The 19,632-nt window shown below is 32.1% G+C and overlaps 2 protein-coding genes across 3 annotated transcripts; both read right to left on the bottom strand.

Moving 5' to 3' along the window:
- Positions 1-1,693: 1,693 nt before the first annotated feature.
- LOC137816876 (germin-like protein subfamily 1 member 7) lies at positions 1,694-2,823 on the bottom strand. 2 transcript variants are annotated; one of them, XM_068620036.1, is made up of 2 exons: positions 2,541-2,823; positions 1,694-2,444 (listed from the first exon to the last, which is right to left on the bottom strand). In XM_068620036.1, exons 1-2 carry the CDS (start codon positions 2,668-2,670, stop codon positions 1,888-1,890), a joined length of 687 nt encoding a protein of 228 aa, XP_068476137.1. In that variant the 5' UTR covers positions 2,671-2,823; the 3' UTR covers positions 1,694-1,887. The 2 variants fall into 2 exon arrangements, with proteins under 2 accessions (XP_068476137.1, XP_068476138.1); XM_068620037.1 differs by having other exon boundaries at positions 2,553-2,775.
- A 2,338-nt stretch (positions 2,824-5,161) lies between these two features.
- On the bottom strand, positions 5,162-14,649 carry LOC137816875 (probable UDP-N-acetylglucosamine--peptide N-acetylglucosaminyltransferase SEC). Its single transcript, XM_068620035.1, has 28 exons — positions 13,989-14,649; positions 13,405-13,550; positions 13,180-13,278; positions 13,019-13,069; positions 12,490-12,606; positions 12,294-12,350; positions 11,427-11,546; positions 11,068-11,130; positions 10,910-10,988; positions 10,083-10,192; positions 9,934-9,987; positions 9,774-9,841; positions 9,582-9,684; positions 9,186-9,388; positions 8,773-8,869; positions 8,153-8,224; positions 7,967-8,043; positions 7,752-7,868; positions 7,576-7,660; positions 7,309-7,476; positions 7,063-7,173; positions 6,883-6,969; positions 6,650-6,777; positions 6,431-6,513; positions 6,201-6,306; positions 5,921-6,067; positions 5,626-5,746; positions 5,162-5,538 (listed from the first exon to the last, which is right to left on the bottom strand). The coding sequence occupies exons 1-28, from the start codon at positions 14,173-14,175 to the stop codon at positions 5,425-5,427; spliced, it is 2,970 nt and encodes a 989-aa protein (XP_068476136.1). The 5' UTR covers positions 14,176-14,649; the 3' UTR covers positions 5,162-5,424.
- Between the last annotated feature and the right edge of the window lie 4,983 nt (positions 14,650-19,632).

The raw sequence follows: 19,632 nt of genomic DNA, 5'->3' as shown, positions 1-19,632 counted from the left end.
TGAGGTTAGGCCAACACTTATTTTCTAGAGTGAGGTTGGGCCAACAGTACTAAGAAGAGTCTAGAAAATTATTTAGCAAGACAACTCTAGAGAGAACTTTAAACAAGTAAAAGTGTCTCAAGTTAGACAACATTTCATTACTCAAATCAAAGTTAAAAAAACATGTACAAGAGACTCCTATTTATAGAAGAAAGTCTCTCAAAACCTCTCAAATGAGAGTGTGACAAGTGTCACCAACTTATTGGTGGAAATCCTTTCCATTGAGAGAGTGACAAGTGGCATGCCTTAATTAGAGTAAAATCCTCTCCATTTAGGAGATGAGATGTGGAGCCTCATGCCTTCCTTGTCTACATTTCTATTTGCACCCCTCTTTTACTATTATACACTCTACTTTCTTTTCTATTTACACCCTACTCTACTTTGGCCTAAAATACAAGGCTTAATACTTCCTAACTACTCTATGCAATTTTTACAAGGCTAAGAATAAGAAAACAACTTTGCAATCTCTTTAATAAGTTTTGATCTCCATCTATCTTCTTAGTCGAAAGTTTTGAAGCCGGATGATTTTCATCACAATCCTAGCCTCAATTTCTCTTAGAGTGATATTTGAATTTACTACTTCTTGAAATTTTTGAAATATTGTAACATGTATACATAACATTATGTTAATTACTATATACATGCTTAAAATATGCATGTCAAAATCAACTTAGGTACTTACTTGATCAATGGTTGCACTTCTTCACAATTAAGTAATACATGCAAATGTGCAACTTCTAATTCTCTCTTATTTAAATACATACTTGAAGAAACTCCACTAAAGCAATCAGGATGATTAAAAATGGTTGATGTTTGGTGAACTTCTTCATCTTCACCTCTATCGTCATTGCGACTTACTTTATTTCTCATTGTTTGCACATGGAGACTCAAAATAATATGAACAAAAATGAAAATTTTGGTAGATTTTTGAAATTTTGGTGGACTCAATCCCCTTTGTATATTAGCTATGGGCTTCCTTACTTAATTTCGAACAACTTTCATTTTTTATGTTTTTTAATCCGACTTCTCTATCAAAAATTATGATCGTTTAAAATTTTTTCATGCTATTATTTTGCAACTTAAAATCTATCATTATGTAAAGCCTCATCTATCAAATATATAATAAATATATTCATCATAAAAAAAATTCCGATAAAAAATAATTCTCTACCTATTTTAATTAATTTTACAATATTAGTTGGCTCCCTCTACATTCAGATCAACCAATGCAGATTATGAACACTCTACTTTACAATTTCGTTCTCCAATTACTTCACCCATCCAATGCCACTTTCGCCCCCACTGTTACCACTGCCAACGAACACCACCATTTTGATCACTATTAGTGTCCACAAATTTGTATCACTATTCAACTAATTTTTATTAATGTAATTTAAAAATTATTTTACAAATTTTTATTAATAATAAAAATTATTTTAGGTTTTAATTTCATCTAATTTAGTTAATATAATAACTAATTTTTTTTCTCAATGATTTTTTATAATGTTTTGAAGTTGTCATAGATGCTTTCTTAATATTTATTTATTAATTTATAATAAGAACATGCTGTTTACACAGCCACTTCACGAATCAAACAAGTAAAACTATACCGACTTCGAATTTTAAAGATCAACATTTTTCAGATCAAGTAAACTATATTAAAGATGCCACGTTACCGTCTTTTATTAGACTTGCAATAAATCCACACAAAACAACTGTGTTACAGACATAAGCTACATGCATTTTATTTAATGTTGTAGTAATTGCTTGGGAGACTTTTGCATGAAAGGCTACACATTTAGAAAATCATTTACCCATGGTCCGAGCAAAGTGTTTCATGTTCCCACTCTAGCTTTTGTTATTATTGTACCAGAATTGCTTCTGAAGGTAGTCGATAGTGTTTTTGTCAACTTGAAACGCTTTGGCGAGAATTTCATCAGAGATAGGAGGTTTAGATCCAAACACAGCATTTGCAATAGTGATAACACCCGGGTTTTGGCTACTAAGACCGGCAATGGCCACAGCATTTCCATAACCAACGTTTTGCTGAAAGTGGATGAGACCAATGGGGAACACAAATACATCACCTTTGTTCAACACTTTGGTGAATAACCGGTTGTCGTTTTGGTTGGATGCTACAAAGCCAACGTAAAGGGTACCTTCCAAGACTACAAGAATCTCTGTTCCTCGAGGGTGAGTGTGGGGAGGGTTCAAACCCTTTGGTGCAAAGTCTATGCGAGCCAAGGATATGCCAAGTGTGTTCAGACCTAATATTTCATTAACAGCCACTGGTGTCACCTTTGAGCCTACTGGGTTAGCAGTGTCACCGGCTCCCAATCCACGAAAGAAGAAATCGTCAGCATTAGCAAACTTTGGATCCTTGCAAAATTTTCCATTCACGAACACTGCATATTAAACCAAATCACTAATTAAGAAACTTTTATATACATGCAGATTATTCTTCACACGAAAAACTAATTACTATATATATATATATATACCGCCATATATACCACCAGTTTTGGTATCATTGATAGCCACACAGAAGTCTTGCAGAGGGCTTGGATCATAAGCAAAGGCAACGGAGGATGCCAAAGCCAATAGCACAACAAGGAACTGAACAACCTTCATTTTTGTTCCTAGCTACTTTGTAAGTATGTAAGAGAGTGTTTGTGAGAGTTGATTGTGTTGTATGGGAAGCTAGCTATTTATAGGACGAGGCCATTGATGCATATGTCACCGATTCCAGAATTAGTTAACTATTTGATGGTTGAAACATTCTTAATGACTACTGGTTCGTCAAATATCTTGGATTAGGTCATGAGCAAAAAAGAGAAAATACTAGATTAATATTCTCCTCCACAACAACGTCATGACAAATTCAGTATTGCCTTGTACAATCGACACTGTACGTATCCACTATCTGTGCTTGAAATATTAGTTTTCTAATGGGAGCTGGTGAAGTAGGACTCGGAGTTGTTAGTTTTGAGAACCGGCGGCTAAAATTTTCTGAGCATTTCTAGAACGTGTAAACCACCGTAACTAGTGCTAGACCTCATTGCTTTTATTTTTTTATTTTCCAGTCTTTAATTGGTCCTTCGTGTTACTAAGTGGAGGATAATGGAAATATTTTAAGGCAAAATTTTCATTAACTTATCTTCTCCCAAAGTCTCTGATCTCTATCCGTGCAAGGAACTAATTAGTTGCTTCCTTGATTCGTTAATTTTCTTACACTACCCAGAGATTTCAAATGACTCACTCACACAAGCGACCTAAATGAATGGTTCCTACTTCCTACCCAAGAAAGATATCAGATTTTGTACAACGAGTAATTATTACCATACTTTTACTTTATTTTTCTGTTCATTTTATATATTTTTCATTTTTCACCAAAACATTTATCATGTCCCTTCTCTTTGACTACTGTTCCAGTCTATTTCTTTTTTCTACCCATACTCGAGAAAAAAATGAAGTTAACGTATATTAACATATACGATAGGACTTGTACCGAAAAGAAGAGTTGTTATAAAGCAGGTAATTAAGAAGTTTCATGACAATGACTCTAAAACTAATTATAATTTAGTTTACGAAACTTCCAATGGAAAGATTGTGATCGTTCTCAAACCCTGAAAATGTTACTTTGACACCACCTTCTCTCATAAACTCATATTTTAATAAAATATTTTTTATTTTGTAGTTTAGCCATTGTAATATGAAATAATTTATGACACTTTTTATTTATCTTTATTCTTTTGCAACAAATGTACACATTATTAATATCTTAAGCAGTCCATAGTTCGACAAACAAAATGTGCATATAATAATATATTATGGAGAAATAGAACCTAGGCAAATATTTTTTCTTACTGTATGATGTTTGATAGAATAAGTATTGGATGGACTAATGCAAAATGTCTATAATGTGTAGCCTTATCTTCTTTAGTATTTTATGTGTACTCAATATATAACTTAATGATGATAATATAAACATGACATAGTTATCTTTTTGAAAAATTAAGATGAAGATGAAGATAATGGAGGTAATGATGGAGGGATGGATAGTGGCAATGACGATTCTAAATAACTGTAGTTATAGCGTCTGGGAGAGTTAGAATTTAAGAACATGAAAAGGTAAAGTACGAACCTTGAATCCATGAAGCGACAAATGCTTTTGGGCCATATATGTGAATGGGTTAGTGCAGAGGCTGCTTCTTCCTGCACCTCCATACCTTCTTCTCTCACCTCCATAGATTTTCATATTTTCAAAAATATCCCTCTGTAATATTCTGGATTACATAATCCGGAAGTCATTTTTCAAATTTGTAATTAGCTTCTGGATAATCCGGAAGTCTTTTTTCATATTTCCAAAAATGTCCTTCTGTAATATTCTGGATTACATAATCCGGAAGTCATTTTTTAAATTTGTAATTAGTTTCCGGATAATCTGAAAGGCTTTTTTCATATACATGATTACTTTTTGAATTACATAATCTGAAAGTCTTTTTTAACTTTCGGATTATATAATCCAGAAGTCTTTTTTCAAATGCATTTCTGGATTTCATAATCCGAAAGTTATTCTATAGGAGTGACACAAGAAGGATGAAAATAAAAATGTATTTTCATGTTGTGTATGGAGGTGCAGGAAGAAACAGTCCAACCATGAGATGCAGGAAGAAGCAGCCTTCAAATTCAACCAAAGCCCAACCCTACCATTGCTATGCTGAGAATTATTTTCCAGCCAGTTGATCTGTATGTATGTACTAAATAAAATTATGTAAACTATAATTTAAATAATCAAGTACTTCTAAAATACTGCACTATTTTACTGTATTATTATCGTGTATCCAAAATATAAGGACTACAAGAGAGAACTCACAGCTCCAATGAAATTCCAATTTCAAACAAGAATCCGATAAAATAATTTCATTTTCCATTAAAAATAATTTCATTTTCCATTAAAAGATGTTCACTTTACTTAAAAAAATATCAGAATTTCATGTTTCAAAACTTGTATAAATCCCATGTCCAAACAATTCACTTTTATTAATGACATTTGAAATCACTCGAAAATTAAATATATACCAAATTCCTCATCCAAATCCATCGTAACCACACAGATACATAAGGCAGAACTCCAAAGCCAAACATTTTGTTATAAAAAAAATAAGTAACATTGTTTTACTCTCTTAGAATCTTTACTACTACAAGGTAAACAGTAAGTAGTATGTCACAAATTTCGCTTTTACTAATACAAGGTAATACATCATCACTGAGTAACTAAATAACCCACAATATATTTGAGTAACTACGTCTCAACAATGTGGGTAGCTTCTATACGACTTTCTCTTAAATTTTCTTATCTACATTCCCGTCTAATTCCTATATCTATCTGTCATAAGGGCATTCGAGATCATTTTCAGTGACCTTGAAATGCTGTGGGCGTTGACCAGAGCAATGCAGATTCCACATTCTAAAATATGATCTCTCAAGATTCCTCACCTGTAAGATTCAAGATCAACTTAAAGAACCGTACAGAAAATAAAAATACCATATAGATTGTGTGTAGTCAACATAATCTCCACTCACCCAGCGGGCTGTGTCAAACAGAGGGCATGTCATGCGTACAGCTTTAAGCTTAGAAGTAAGAGCTTGAAGCTTCGGCCGATTCAGAGCCAAGGATACTGCTCTTTCTTCATACTCTTTCATGCTACACACGGTTCCACAGAAGTTGGAAAGCAGGTTAACAAAAATAATTGTCAAGAGGCATAAGCATATTGGCACTGCCTAATCCTCTGAAAAGTTGAGGAAAACGTGATATTGAAAAGCCAGGAAAGTCTGGCAAGAGCACCCTGAACAGAAAAACAAACTTGAAAGTGCTGACCTGCTCACAATCATCTCCTCCCCCAGTCCAGTGGCAAGGCAGAGTGACCCGGCAACCCTAGTAGCCATTTTCTCCAGAGGCAGAGTAACCATCGGCAAACCTGCCCACAGTATATCTGTTCCTGTTGTATGTGCATTGCATAAAGGCCTAAAAGTGTACAATTCACACATATAAGACGAAGAATAGAAGAACAATGTACACAAACAACTGCAAGTGTATAACAGTAAGGGTTGCAAATAGGAAAATGAAGATAGACACAAAAACGCGGGTCAGTAATTACGTGTCAAGGAATAAATCAGCTAAAGAACTCCGTCTGATGTGTTCGTTCTTCATTGCAACATCTGTAAAAATAATTTGATCTGGCTGTACCCCTTGTGCAGCAACATCTGAAAGTGGTCCACGAATTAAAAAAAAATACAATATAATATAAGATAAAAAAAATTGAGAAGCATCCGCCCATTCAGATCTAATTGATCAAATTCTAAAAGGTATAAGTACGAGAACACATACATGCCCTCAGTCTCATTTCTCCAGCTGCTGGAAATCTCAGGAGCCACAGTGCACTGTTGGGTACCCGTTTAAGAATATTACACCTAAAATAATACAAGCATTGTCAGACATGAAAAGAATAAGATGAAAAAGTTTGGAAAAATAGGAGACAAGAATGGAATATAATAGAGGGTTATAATATTTCATATAAAGAAATAATAGAGAGCATCCTGACATTACCATGTATTAAATATTTCAGGATCCATTTTGTAAAGTTGATTGAAGCATGCAAATATAAATTTGTCCTCTGGTAGACCATAGTCAGATCGTTTGTGCGGGCAGTTTGGATTTAACACATCCTGATTTTTCTGAATAAAGAAAACATACAGGACAAGGACACTCAATGCCATGCATACAAAAACACATAATTAAATTAAAACAAAGTTCTACATTAAATGTCAGTAAAATATAACCTGTTTATAATCATTTACAAAGTAGCAATGCGGGAGATGGACAATCTTCTCAGAATAAATGTGTGCATATCGTAGTGGAGAAACAAACTGCAAAAAGAAATAATACGAAATAAGGATGCATGTAATATGAATGAGTTGGTAAAAACTCGTTTACTCTTTTTTATGTAATATCTATCTCACCTCATCAGTGACCAAGTAATCTATGTAAGTAGCCCCGGTTGTTCCAGGGAATCCCATATATGAAACTTGAATTGGTGCAGGTTGCATAGCAAATATCTCATTTCTGGCACCCTGAAAAATAACGAGAAAAAAAGGTCAGTCAAAAAACTACTAGTAAAAAAATAAAATAAAGTCAACTACGAAATAACAATTTGTACTATGGTTTGAATACTTTAAAACAAAGTTCAGACAATAACTACTCCCTACCTTTGTATAACCATTGAGGTTGACAAGGATATGTATCTTATCCTCGTTGATCATTTTTGCTATTGAATCAGATGACATGGCAGACACATCCACAAAGTGCTCTGCTTCAGACTGAATACGTTGCCTCCATTCAGTACCATCATTTGCACTCAATGCATAGCAGAATACCTGTATATATAGAGATACACAGATAGATACATAATACATCGAGAACAGAAGGAATAAAACATAAAAGACAAATAGGCTGAACAAAACCACATTAAATACCTCAACATTCTTCTTGTTGTGCATACCAAAAACAGATCCCATGAGATGTGACAAGGGGTGATTCCCGAAGTCACTACTCACATACCTGCAACCCACATGTTTCCCTTACTTAAATATAAAACAAAAAACATTTTGGTACACAGAACAGGAAATTTAGCTACATAATGATGACATACCCAAGCCTCAGTCTTTCATATCCTCCATCCCGCTTGATTGGAATAGGAGCGGGATGGGTGAATGCAGGAAGTGCAAAACGAGATGCAATTACAGAGCAGTGTGCAGCATATTTACGGCTGCAAAGAGAGAAAGGGAAGGACATACTATATACGCTGAATAGAGCACTTGATATTTTTTAATTGGTTGTGCCTCCTGTGAACAGTAATATTCATACCTAATTTCCAGAGCAAGCATTGGGTCAAGTGGATATGCTATGGCATGGAAAGGCTGGACACTAGGAAGAACGGACATCTGAAGAACAGAAAGAATAATAATTGAAGGATACTCAAACAAGTATTCGTGTATCATATTATTATATTAATAGAAGATCAAGTAAAACAGAGCATTGACTGCTCCTGACATTAATCTGCTTCCTGATTATCTCTTCAACCTCCTTGAACATTTTATCACGATCCTCCCAACAGCAGACACACTGCAATATGATAAAAATATTATACTGATTGCCAAATGAAATTACATACTACATTAAAAAATTTAATACTACTACCAACATATGCTCATGAACTAGCAGAGTAAAGAATTGTGAAAAGCAGACAACAGAGCAATGGCATTTAAATACACACATCACAAGACAGGATAAACATCTTAGTTCCTTTTTGGCTCGAGGGAAAGGTACTAGAGTGATATCACAACAAGAAACAACATTGCTGCATTACAACATACAGCGCATCATATAAATTATGAGTCCAATCAATTATACTGAAAAGATCATCCAAAACCAAAAAAGAGTCCAATCAGGTAACATACAGGAGGTAATACTACTTTTAATATTCATTCCAACCACATGATCTGACCAACATAATCTATCAGAAGCCAATCAATTAAATAGCCACTTAATATGGAAGTTGCATTGGGACAGGAAAAGTAATAATGAAAGGCATCTGCGACAGGATTATATCAAAAGATGCTCTGACAAACTTGCTGAAAATAATGCATATTATAATAATGAATGAACAAAACCTGAAGTGTGTGTAGAAGATTGCAAGTTGCTTCGGGGAAGTCGGGACGTAGAATCAAAGCCTGCTTATAGCTCTTTACAGCAGCCTCTACATGTAAACTGAAATGGGGTGACATAATTTAGATTAGCTTATAGCTATGCACAGACAGGTTCTGCATGGGCAATGGAAGGATATAAAGTCTAGACAGCACAAGAAGAAACTTATAACTAGTAACACATCCAACTGGAGTAAAAAAGGAATAAGAAAAATAATCCCTAAACAATGTAAGTTCCAGGTTCAATTTCAATGCGACTAAAAGATATTATAACTTTAAGATCGTGGTTCTAAGAATGTAATTTGCCTTATTTTCTCAATATAAGAGTACTATACTGCTGGCTTCATCACCATGAAAGCAAAACTAAAAAATTAGTCTACCTATCTTTATAAGCAGAAGCCAAATTTGCATGTGCTTCAGCCATGGTAGGCCTGACAGCAATGGCACGTATATAATCCTGGATAGCATCAGTAACTCTGCCAATCTCCTTGTATGTATTGCCTCTATTTACTAGCCCATCAGCTGCCAAGGGATCAATGCGGAGGACCTCGTTGTAGCATGATATGGCATCCAAATAATTCCCCTACAATAATTTGTCTTTGAATGAAAAAACTGCCAGAACTGGTATAGTCATAAACAATGATTTTGCAGAAGCTTCTGAATTCTGATACTTACTGTTCCCCCAATGTTTTATCAAGCATGATCTAGCCCAACTATGTGTTAATAATTACTCATACAAGTATGCATGCATGGACTATATTTCACATATGCATTACCTGCTGTTTATAGATTATGGCAAGGTTGTTATAAGGAGCAGACAATCCAGTTGTTACATTCAGTGTAGCTTTATAATATGAAGCAGCAGCAGCCACCATGTTCCTGCATCACAGAATTTTAACCAAGAAAAATCATTCTAACATGTAACACCAAAATTACTACCATTAGTACGATACAGGGGGATCACATACCATTCCATATATATATTTCCAAGATTGGTCAATGCTTGTGGGTGGTTAGGCTGTAATGTAAGACATTGCTACATCCCACAAAATAAAGTACATTGAGTAAGGATTTTAGAAAAATATTATATATTATGTAATGAGAGGTAACAAGATAAGAAAAAAATACATTATAGCACTGGATTGCTTCCTCCACTCTACCAACATCTTTTAGAGCATTACCCTATAAGAAAATCAAATAAAATACCATACAATATATATAAAAAAAATGCACATTCGGCATTTTTAAACTATCTATGACCAAAAGAAGAATCCAACCAAGTTATTGTAAGCTTCCAAAAATCGAGGGTCACATGCAATAGCTTGCTTGTAGTGCAGAATTGCCATGTCCAGTTGACCCTGCTCATAATATATACTGGCCAGGTTACCTGTGCACCAATTGAAGTTATTAGTGTAAGTCAGATACTTTTACCAGAAATTGTAAAGCCACATAATTTGACTAAACAAAAGGAAATTTGGATATGCCGTTGGTAAAATAGATATCTATCTGCGTGTGGGACAATCATCTATTCACTGTCCTATAATTTTGGAATTGTTATTTTCCATAAACAGCAAAATATATAAATCAGTTATGCTACAATACATCAATGATCGTTCACAACAAATTATTGATATTGATTTTAGAAATAGATATGCCGTTGGTAAAATAGATATCTATCTGCGTGTGGGACAATCATCTATTCACTGTCCTATAATTTTGGAATTGTTATTTTCCATAAACAGCAAAATATATAAATCAGTTATGCTACAATACATCAATGATCGTTCACAACAAATTATTGATATTGATTTTAGAAATAGATAGTCCATCAGATAAGTATTCCAGTTGTGTAATGGTTATACAACTGATTATAAGACTCTAAAGAATTGATTGATTTTATATAACATCTGGTTGCAGCACCAAAACAAACCCTTTGGAATCAAGGCTACCGCATATTAACACTCAGAAGATCAAAATCAGACTTTTAAAAGAACGAAAATGAGAAGTGTTTTAGATCTTCATTATATCAAAAGTCTTTCCAGTGATGTTGTACAAAGAAAATAAATTAGCAGCAAACAGTAGAGAGAAAAAACACAGAACCCACCATAAGCCATGGCATACTTTGGCCGTGTCTGAAGAGCATGTTGATAACATGCAATAGCTTCTTGAGACATCCCTAAAGCCTGATATAGGGAAAAAAAGAAAATTTTCAAGTTCCAACAAGTACTAATCCAATTCAACCAATCATGCTTAAGACCATACCTTGTAGACATTCCCAAGGTTCAGATATGCATCAGGGAAGGAAGGTTTTAATTTAACTGCTTCCTGAAAAAGAACATATAAATTATAGTGACAGAAATGTCTGGGAAGCATCAGAGGCAATTCTAAATGTAAATACATCAGAACCTCACGAGCATTAAGCAAAAAAACACAAATTTAAAAAAGATAAAAGCACAGAGCGTATCTATGATATAGCAAAACTTCCAGTAAGTAAGCACCATTTAATGATGAGAAATGAAGCATCACAAGCAAACTCAACAAAATTAATAAGACAATATATGCTCCACTAACTTCTATCAAGAGTTCAAGAATTCCACAAGAAATGTAGAAAAGAGACATACCTTGTAATACTCAACGGCTCTGTTGAAATCACCAGACTCCATGAACAGACCAGCAAGATTTGACCATGCAATAGCAAAGGTGGGTTGAATGCCCAATGCCTCAAGATAACAACTGTAGGCCTGCAAAAAATGTTAGATTCTGACTATTTGCAGTCTTGGAGATGGAAGTTACAACAAGAACCATCATCTGAGTCGGACGCTTGAAGACAACAACTTGATATCTGTATAGAACCGTGGATTTGAACACAGTTCCACGCACGAATTATTTAAATCAGTATCTAAAATGAAAAAAAAAAGATTTAGGGTACAAAATACTAAGCATTGAAGGAGCGTTCCATGCTTCCAGGCCAGCACACAGCTATTTTTACTAATTTTATCTGGCTAGACAGAAAATGGAAGATGATGATGACCCGAATAATAACCAATGCTGTCACCCTTTCTAGGGAATCCAGTAGATAATCACCTAACCAAGAAGAAATATTAGGGTAAAGAAACTACAATAGCTTTGACAGTAAGATGTGGATGCGGTACACCCAGACCTGGGTAACTGGTATAGTGGCAGAAGAGGTCTTAAAAAATCAAATCTCTCAGACTAATCCAACGAGATCGCGAATCACTGATACTTTGTAATCAAGTAGGGTATCATCTAAAACTAGGAAGCTCAATTTCTCTTTAGAGAGAAACTGCACTTGCTACAAATTGGAAGGAAGTGGTACAATATATCCAATTTCAAATATGTTCCACTGTGGATCAAGAAAAGACTTTATCTCCTATGAGATATGAAGTGATAGTTCATAAACCAATTGGTTGTAGAAAACCTCAAAACTCAAGAACACTATTTAAATAATATCCAATGTTAGGACTTACTTCTTGCACCAAGCCTTGAGCTTTCATTAAATTACCCAAGTTGCTATGGGCATCAACCTGTAGTGCAAAAGAAAGCAATCACATAAACCACATGATAAAACAGTGCAGAAGGAAAGAGTAAAAGGTTAAACTCTATGCTTTCTAAATAACTACTTAGCATGAAAAGCTACTGAACATCAAAAAAGGCAAAAAATACCATTAAAGGATTTATAGCAAGTGCTTGACGACAGCACTGCGCTGCTTCACTGAGTCTTCCTTTTCGCATGTATGCACTAGCTAGATTTGACCATGCATCAGCAAAATTGGGACGGAGCTACAACAACAAAATCAAGAGGCAACTGGTTAAAAAAACTAATCGTAAGGAACAATGGCATCAAATGAGGGGGGGAATACTAAACTATTACAATGATTGTCTTTAACAAAAAAAATATATAAAATTAAGGTAGCAAGCCAAAAATAATCAATTGTATTAATATAAGATATGTCACTACCAAAAATCTGATTTCTAGTTGCTGAACAAAAATGACGGGGATTTTATTAAGAAACACGGGTACAGAACTACCACAATTGAGGTCGTAAATTCGTAATAAAAACAAAACAAAACAATACAAAGTATAGTTATTAGCCAAGAATTGCATGCAGACCTGAATTGCAATCAAATAGTAGCGAATTATAAGGTCAAAACAATACAAACTATAGTTATTAGTCGAGAATTGCATGCAGACCTCAATTGCAATCAAATAGTAGCGAATTGCAAGGTCAATGTTTCCTTTCTCCTGCACAAAAATGAAGCTCTGTTTATTCTGGAAAAAGCATGAAATCTGCCAACTGCAGACAGAGTAGTATAGAGAATTCCATCACCGTAATCATGGATTAGCTTACTTACCTTCCAGGCATTAGCCATGTTACCGTAACACTCAGCAAAGTGCGGCTCAATCCTCAGTGCTTCTTCATTTTTTGCAACACACATATCAAAATCATGCAACTGCGGGCAAATAGTAGCATTAGTTCAGAATGCAGTACAAAAGGAACAAGAAATCAGCACCGAGAATTATAAAAAAATCATCCAACAAATGACAGACAACGGAACGACAATGCAAGAAGAACAAACCTGATAATAAATTGCACCCAGCAATAGTAAGTTGTCAGTACGGAGCGGATTTCTCTCGTAGACAGTATTGCTGTGTTCTAGGGCTTGCTTATAATTGCCACTCTTGTACATTTGATGTGCAAGAGATAAGTGCATATCTTCTTCGACTGCGTCAAGGTGAATTTTTCCAAATAATCAGACAAAATATTTCACGGAAGCATGGAAGCGATTCAATAGTAAAACTTGTGACTTTTCTCCAAGCACTCACAATTACCAACTAAAAAACGAAATGGCAACAACAAAGGAAATAAAACATTGAAAAATACAATACAAACTACTCCCTATTATAAGTCCACTATCAAACCCCTAATGATGATGTAGATAAAGCGAGAACAAAAATCAAATGTACAAGTGTAAAACCTCCTGAAGAATCCGATTCCAGCTGAATTAACTACATCAATAACAACCATGAAAATGAAGCACGGAAGCAAAAATACAAACCCAAAACATAGTGCAAGACGGGGTAAAAAGTGTCAAAACAAAATCAATAACGAGCTGGATAGGGAGTGAATAGAGATTAAATAAATAATTAAAATTCAACAAACCTTCGGTAGAATCATGACCGCGTAACGGTAAAAGAGTGAGCGACGCGGGCTCCTGCTTGACGGAGAAGGGCTCGACGTGATCCCCGGTGAACTGCGGGCGAGAAGTGTCGGCGGGACCAGGAAGCTGCGGCTGGTGGTGGTAGTGGTGGCGGCTGGGGTGGTGGTGGTCTCCCTGCACGGAGATCATGGTTCCGGCGTAGAGAGACGGCGAAAACGATGAGTCGAATCAGAGGTCACCGTAGAAGACGATCATGAAAAAGAGTGGGATCAGAACGAGATCGCTTGAGATGAAGTGGCGGAGAAAGAAGATTGCTCGAAAAATCCAACCCTATGTGAGAAATTTCTCGAGTATTTCTTCTTCTTTCTCTCTTCTCGGGGCTTCGTTCCTGTTGAAAGTGGAAATGATGACACGGCGGAGAAGTGTTTAATAGGTGATGAGGATCTCTCTGTGGACTGATCTGGGACGTTGATGTGAGACAGCAAATGAAGGCCACCGTTGGTAAAGGCAGATTTCATTATTCTTCGACACGTAAGTGCTCGTATTTATTGTTATGTAATAATTCTATTATGTAATAATTCTATTATATTTTTCCTCCGACATACCATGATGCATTTTCACAACTTTTCCTTGCTTTTTCTAAATAACAAACAGAGTAATATTAATTGTGGATAGACATTAACATTTATATATGTATGAATGGAAATAATATTATTGGAAAATAATATTTGATTAATCAATATTGTGTTCAGAGTTCATGGTAAAAAGAAACATGTCTGTTAATTTCATCACAGAAGCGAATGAGTTTATGCAGAAATTATTTCATCATGTTCTAACATCATAAACTACCTTTCAAAACATAATTAATGTGATGTTTTCGAACATATACGATTAGTAGCATTGTTTTCTATTTATTTTCTTCTACATTTTTCTTCAATTTCTCACAAAGCTAACACACTTCTCTGTATAGGAAAAATAAATAAAAATATGTACATTAACATTAATCATTTGTCAATTTAGTATAAATTTTCCTATCATATCATAATGAGAATGAAATAAAAAATAAAATACATGAAACTCAAGATAGAAGAATTTGAAGTGAAACACACACAAAAAAAGTGATTAAATATTTAAATATAGAAAAGAATAATTCCTTTCAATTTAATTTATGGAATATAAAGAAAAACATATTTCTTTCTTCCACGTTATTCTTATTTTTCTTATTTTAAAATAAAATATAGATATGCTAAATAGTCTATTATCTAACACTATATCTACATCTGGTTGTTGATAAGTGTAGTTAGTGGTATTACCGAATAGTAAATAATAAATAATATATAATGAAATATCATAAATCATAATTAAGATATTATTGAGTTATATTGAATTTAATCTATTTCTTTCTATCATTATAAATCCAATACAATTAATATAAATAAAAGAATATCTTTAGTTAATTAATATATATAAAAAAATATAATTTATATTTACAAATTGAATTTGAATTGACTTAAGCGTTAAAAAGTAGTTACTCAATTCATACATGACATTTATGAGATTGTACTAAGAAGTCGAAAACGATGACCAATAATCGAATATTCATAAAAAAAATCTAACCTTTTAAAAATAATGTGTTATATTTAAGATTCAATATATTAGGATAAAATTTACCAACATAAAATAATAAAATAATTGTAGTTGAAATGATATGAGATTCAATGTTCAACAAATAAAAATATTGTTTTTAAAACATAAATAAGTCAAATATTTCATCTTATAATATGTTCCAAAGATTCTTTAAAACTTGATAAATCATCTAAGAGAATAGATATGAAATGAATGTTTTCATAATTTATGATTGATGTATTTTATTGTTCTATGTTACACTAAATTGAACTATTAATATCATATTCATTATTTAATGATTAAATTGGTTAATTAAGATGAAAAGGCATATAATATACATGAGTAAAAGATGCAGATAAATTACACATTACAACAATATATAGTAGCTCGAGTTTCCAACTTCAACTTAAAAAAAAAATATTTTATCATATCAAGATAAAAAAATTAATATTTTATCATATCAAGATATACATGAAAATGTTTTATTGGCATTAGAAGAAAGAAAGTAAGGAAAAAGAAGGAAAAGTCAAAATTGTTTGAATAAATAATATAAATAGAAATAAAAAAAAGTTAAATATATTTATTTATTATTACATTTTTATTTCTCATTTTATGTTCTTATGTTTTCTTTTCCCGCTTTTAATTTTTTTCTTTGAAAAAAAAATGTAAATGATGGTTAAAAGTGCACAAATATTTTATTTTTCTCTTTACATCAAAAGTTAAAGGTTAGATACTTTGGTTTATTTAAATTTAATTCTACACCACTTTATTTTTATTCATTATTTTTCTTCAACAGTCAGTTGTTTAATCATGTTTTGAGACTATTTAACATGATTTGAACTTTGTATAAACGTCTAATTAAGATACCTTTTTTATGGAATAAAAGACACTATTTTGATCCAAAAAAGTGTTTGCTTCTGTTTTTCCTTCTACTGTTAGCATTCCAAAGCATCTCGGAACACCTTGTTACTAAATTGTATGTGTCATAATGTTGTTGCTTTTTATTTTATCTTATCTTATTTAATCTTAATCTTAATCATAATTTTAATATACATATATATATATAAGTATTATAAACAAGAATAAATTAGTGTATTTACTTACTATTTCCTATGTAAAATGACGTTGTCAGTAATTATAATAATAAATGAATAATCTGCATATTTCCTTTCTTTCGAGACAAAATATCATTTCAATAAAATTATTCTTATTGTGAGTTATCAGTACTTCATTCAGTTTAAATGTTTATAAACGATATTAGAATTTAAATGAGTAATTTTGTAGTTAAGTCACAATTTAAAACTATTTATATTAAAAAGTTCAAATTAAGTATTTGTGTACATCTATACATCTACACGTTTTTTTTTTTTAATTATGAAAGTTTGATAATTTGATGAAAACCATTATTACTTATGTATAACTATAATATTAATACGAATTATTCATCAAACTTAAATTACTTAGTTTAATAATAAGCTAGATTCTCTATTGATTTGTTGCTTTCTAATTTATATGAATTTTTATATTTTAAAATATATTAAAAATATATCTAAAGACATAAAAAATAGATAACAATATGGAATTCTAGTGGAATCAATGATAATGGTCGGTAATAATAATAACAAAACAATAATTATGTATTAATAATAAAAATAAAATAATAAAATTATTGTAAATAACATAAATTATCTCTTAATATCAAGTAAGTTAAGTCATAATCAAATTTCTTAATATCAAGTAAGTTAAGTTATAATTAAATTATGAATTTAAATTCTTAAGTTGTTTAATAGAAAGAGTTATACTTTAGTTATATAGATATAATTTAATCTAATAGTCGCTTGATTTAATAATTAATATTAAAGTCAATCTTACCGAAACAATATAATTAGTGAATTTTTTATTACAAATGTAAACTTTAATTTAATGTAAGTGATCAAACGAAAATATATAATATAACTTATTTAATGAAAAAATATTTAATAATAATTATATGTAGTGTTGTGACACTAAACACTAAATGTGAATTATATAACTTATTTTTAATATTTTTTAAAAAATATTTGGTCGTGAGAATATAATATTATTATGCAACAAAGAAAAATAAAATTATTATTATGCAACTGAATATTGAGTATGTTAAGTAAACTGAAAAAATACAATATTATAATGCAACATTATGTTAATTTTTTTTGTCTAAAATAGCTTATTTCTATTATTTTACTTTAAGAATATATTATCTAGATAATTACTCAAACATCACGGTCTAAAGTTAATCAAATTCTGAATATGATTGGATAAATTTGGCCAGAATACCAACTAGAATTAGATTTTCGGACTGAGTTGTGAGCTGGTTTTTCTTTCTTTAATTTTTTTTTTATTTAAAAATGAAAGAAGAAAATTTATAATTTTGTACTTTTAAAAAGTAATTGGTTTGATATTTTTTTAAATTTTATTTAGAAAAATATTTTTTGAGAATATAATAATTAAAAAATTAATTATTTAAATATTTATAAAAACATATATATTAAACAATAATTATTTAGAAAAGATATGTAAATAAAGAAAAAATAAAAATTAACAGTTATAAATTTTGAAATAATTTAAATTTCTTAGGAAAAAGTGGAAAGAAAGAATTTAAAAAATAGTGTAAATTGTTTCATATAACTTAAATTTTTTATTTGTGAATAATAAATACAATAATTAAAATATTTATGAATGTAATAAATATTTTTATAAATAATTATTGGAAGAAAAATAATAATTTGTAAAAATATTTTTCTTATAAAGAAAACTATTATCCTTTTTTATATCCTATTGTTACCATCATATTTGTTTTCGCCGGTTGACTCTCCCACCGGTTGACTAGGTTGAACGCCTCCTCCTGGACTACCTCTTTAGGAATCAGGCTCACGTATCTCCCTGGGTGGCTTTGTTGGGACAGAGAGCACCATACCTGTTGATTACACTCCGACGATCAAGTCAGCTAGGGTTCACCAAAAGTAAACAATTTTCAGTTTAGTATGCAAAAAACAACGTCCCTTTACTTGAAGACCTACTCTCCTTTTATCACTGCACATGCAACATGTAACAACTTTCCCTGGAGATAAGCAAATCTTAACTTAAAATAATCATATTAAACTTTTATATCTAAGAGAAAAGAGAATTGCTTTGAAGACTACTATAGAACATGATACAAGTGAGGAAGAAGAGAATCCTAAACATGATGAGACCTTGAGTCTGCTCACTAGAAAATTCAGCAAATTTCTTAAAGGAAGAATCGAGACAAAACTCAACAAAGAAAAAGGTACTCAAAATCCAATGACTCAAACTCTTCTAGTTATACGTGCTTTGGTTGTGGTAAACCAGGTCACATAAAAATTGATTGTCCAAACAATCAAAACAAAGAAAAACCAGCAAGCAAGAAGAGTGAAAGGGGCAAAGGAAAAAGATCATATATCTCTTAGGAGGAAAATGAAGTATCCTCAACAAGTGACTCCTCAACTGGAAGTGAAGAAGCAAATATGTGCTTCATGGTGAATGATGAAGGATCAATCTCTGATTTGGTGAGTGACTTTTCCACTGATTCTGAAAGTTATGATCAATTGTTAATTGCCTTTAAGGAAACACATGATGAAGCAAACAGATTGGTTGTCATATGTAACAAACTGAACAAAGTAAACAGGGTACTTGAACCTAAGGTTAAGTCACTTGAGGAAAAATTACATAAAGCTAAAACTGATTTGGTTAGTCTTGAGTTGACATGTTTGCATGCATCTATAAAAACCTGTGAAAATTGTAAGAAGCTGGAAAAACAAGTTGAATATTTGCTGAAAACCTTATCAAATTTCACCAAAGGTAGAGAAAATATTGAAACATTGTTGGGATCTCAAAATGTTGTTTTTAATAAAAATGGGCTAGGATATAATCCTGGAATAAAGAACAATGTGAAAAAGTTGTCCAATTTTTTTGTTCCTTCCAAAATAGGTTTTTCTTCTTTTAACAGTTCAAATACAATGCATA

This window comes from Phaseolus vulgaris, unplaced genomic scaffold, assembly GCF_000499845.2.
Source record: "Phaseolus vulgaris cultivar G19833 unplaced genomic scaffold, P. vulgaris v2.0 scaffold_12, whole genome shotgun sequence".
Taxonomy (NCBI): Eukaryota; Viridiplantae; Streptophyta; class Magnoliopsida; order Fabales; family Fabaceae; genus Phaseolus; species Phaseolus vulgaris.
Note: the sequence above shows the minus strand (reverse complement) of the source record. Positions and strands in the feature narration are given on the sequence as shown.

What these genes read in the sequence shown, in the direction of transcription:
- LOC137816876 (XM_068620036.1), bottom strand. Translation starts at nt 2,670, where the DNA reads ATGAAGGTTGTTCAGTTCCTTGTTGTGCTATTGGCTTTGGCATCCTCC. An exon ending in AACTGGTGGTATATATGGCG is followed by an intron (nt 2,445 to 2,540) that starts GTATATATATAT and finishes TTTAATATGCAG; the next exon opens with TGTTCGTGAATGGAAAATTT.
- LOC137816875 (XM_068620035.1), bottom strand. Translation starts at nt 14,175, where the DNA reads ATGATCTCCGTGCAGGGAGACCACCACCACCCCAGCCGCCACCACTAC. An exon ending in ATGCTTGCTCTGGAAATTAG is followed by an intron (nt 7,869 to 7,966) that starts GTATGAATATTA and finishes CTCTCTTTGCAG; the next exon opens with CCGTAAATATGCTGCACACT. An exon ending in GCTGATTTATTCCTTGACAC is followed by an intron (nt 6,068 to 6,200) that starts GTAATTACTGAC and finishes GTACACTTTTAG; the next exon opens with GCCTTTATGCAATGCACATA.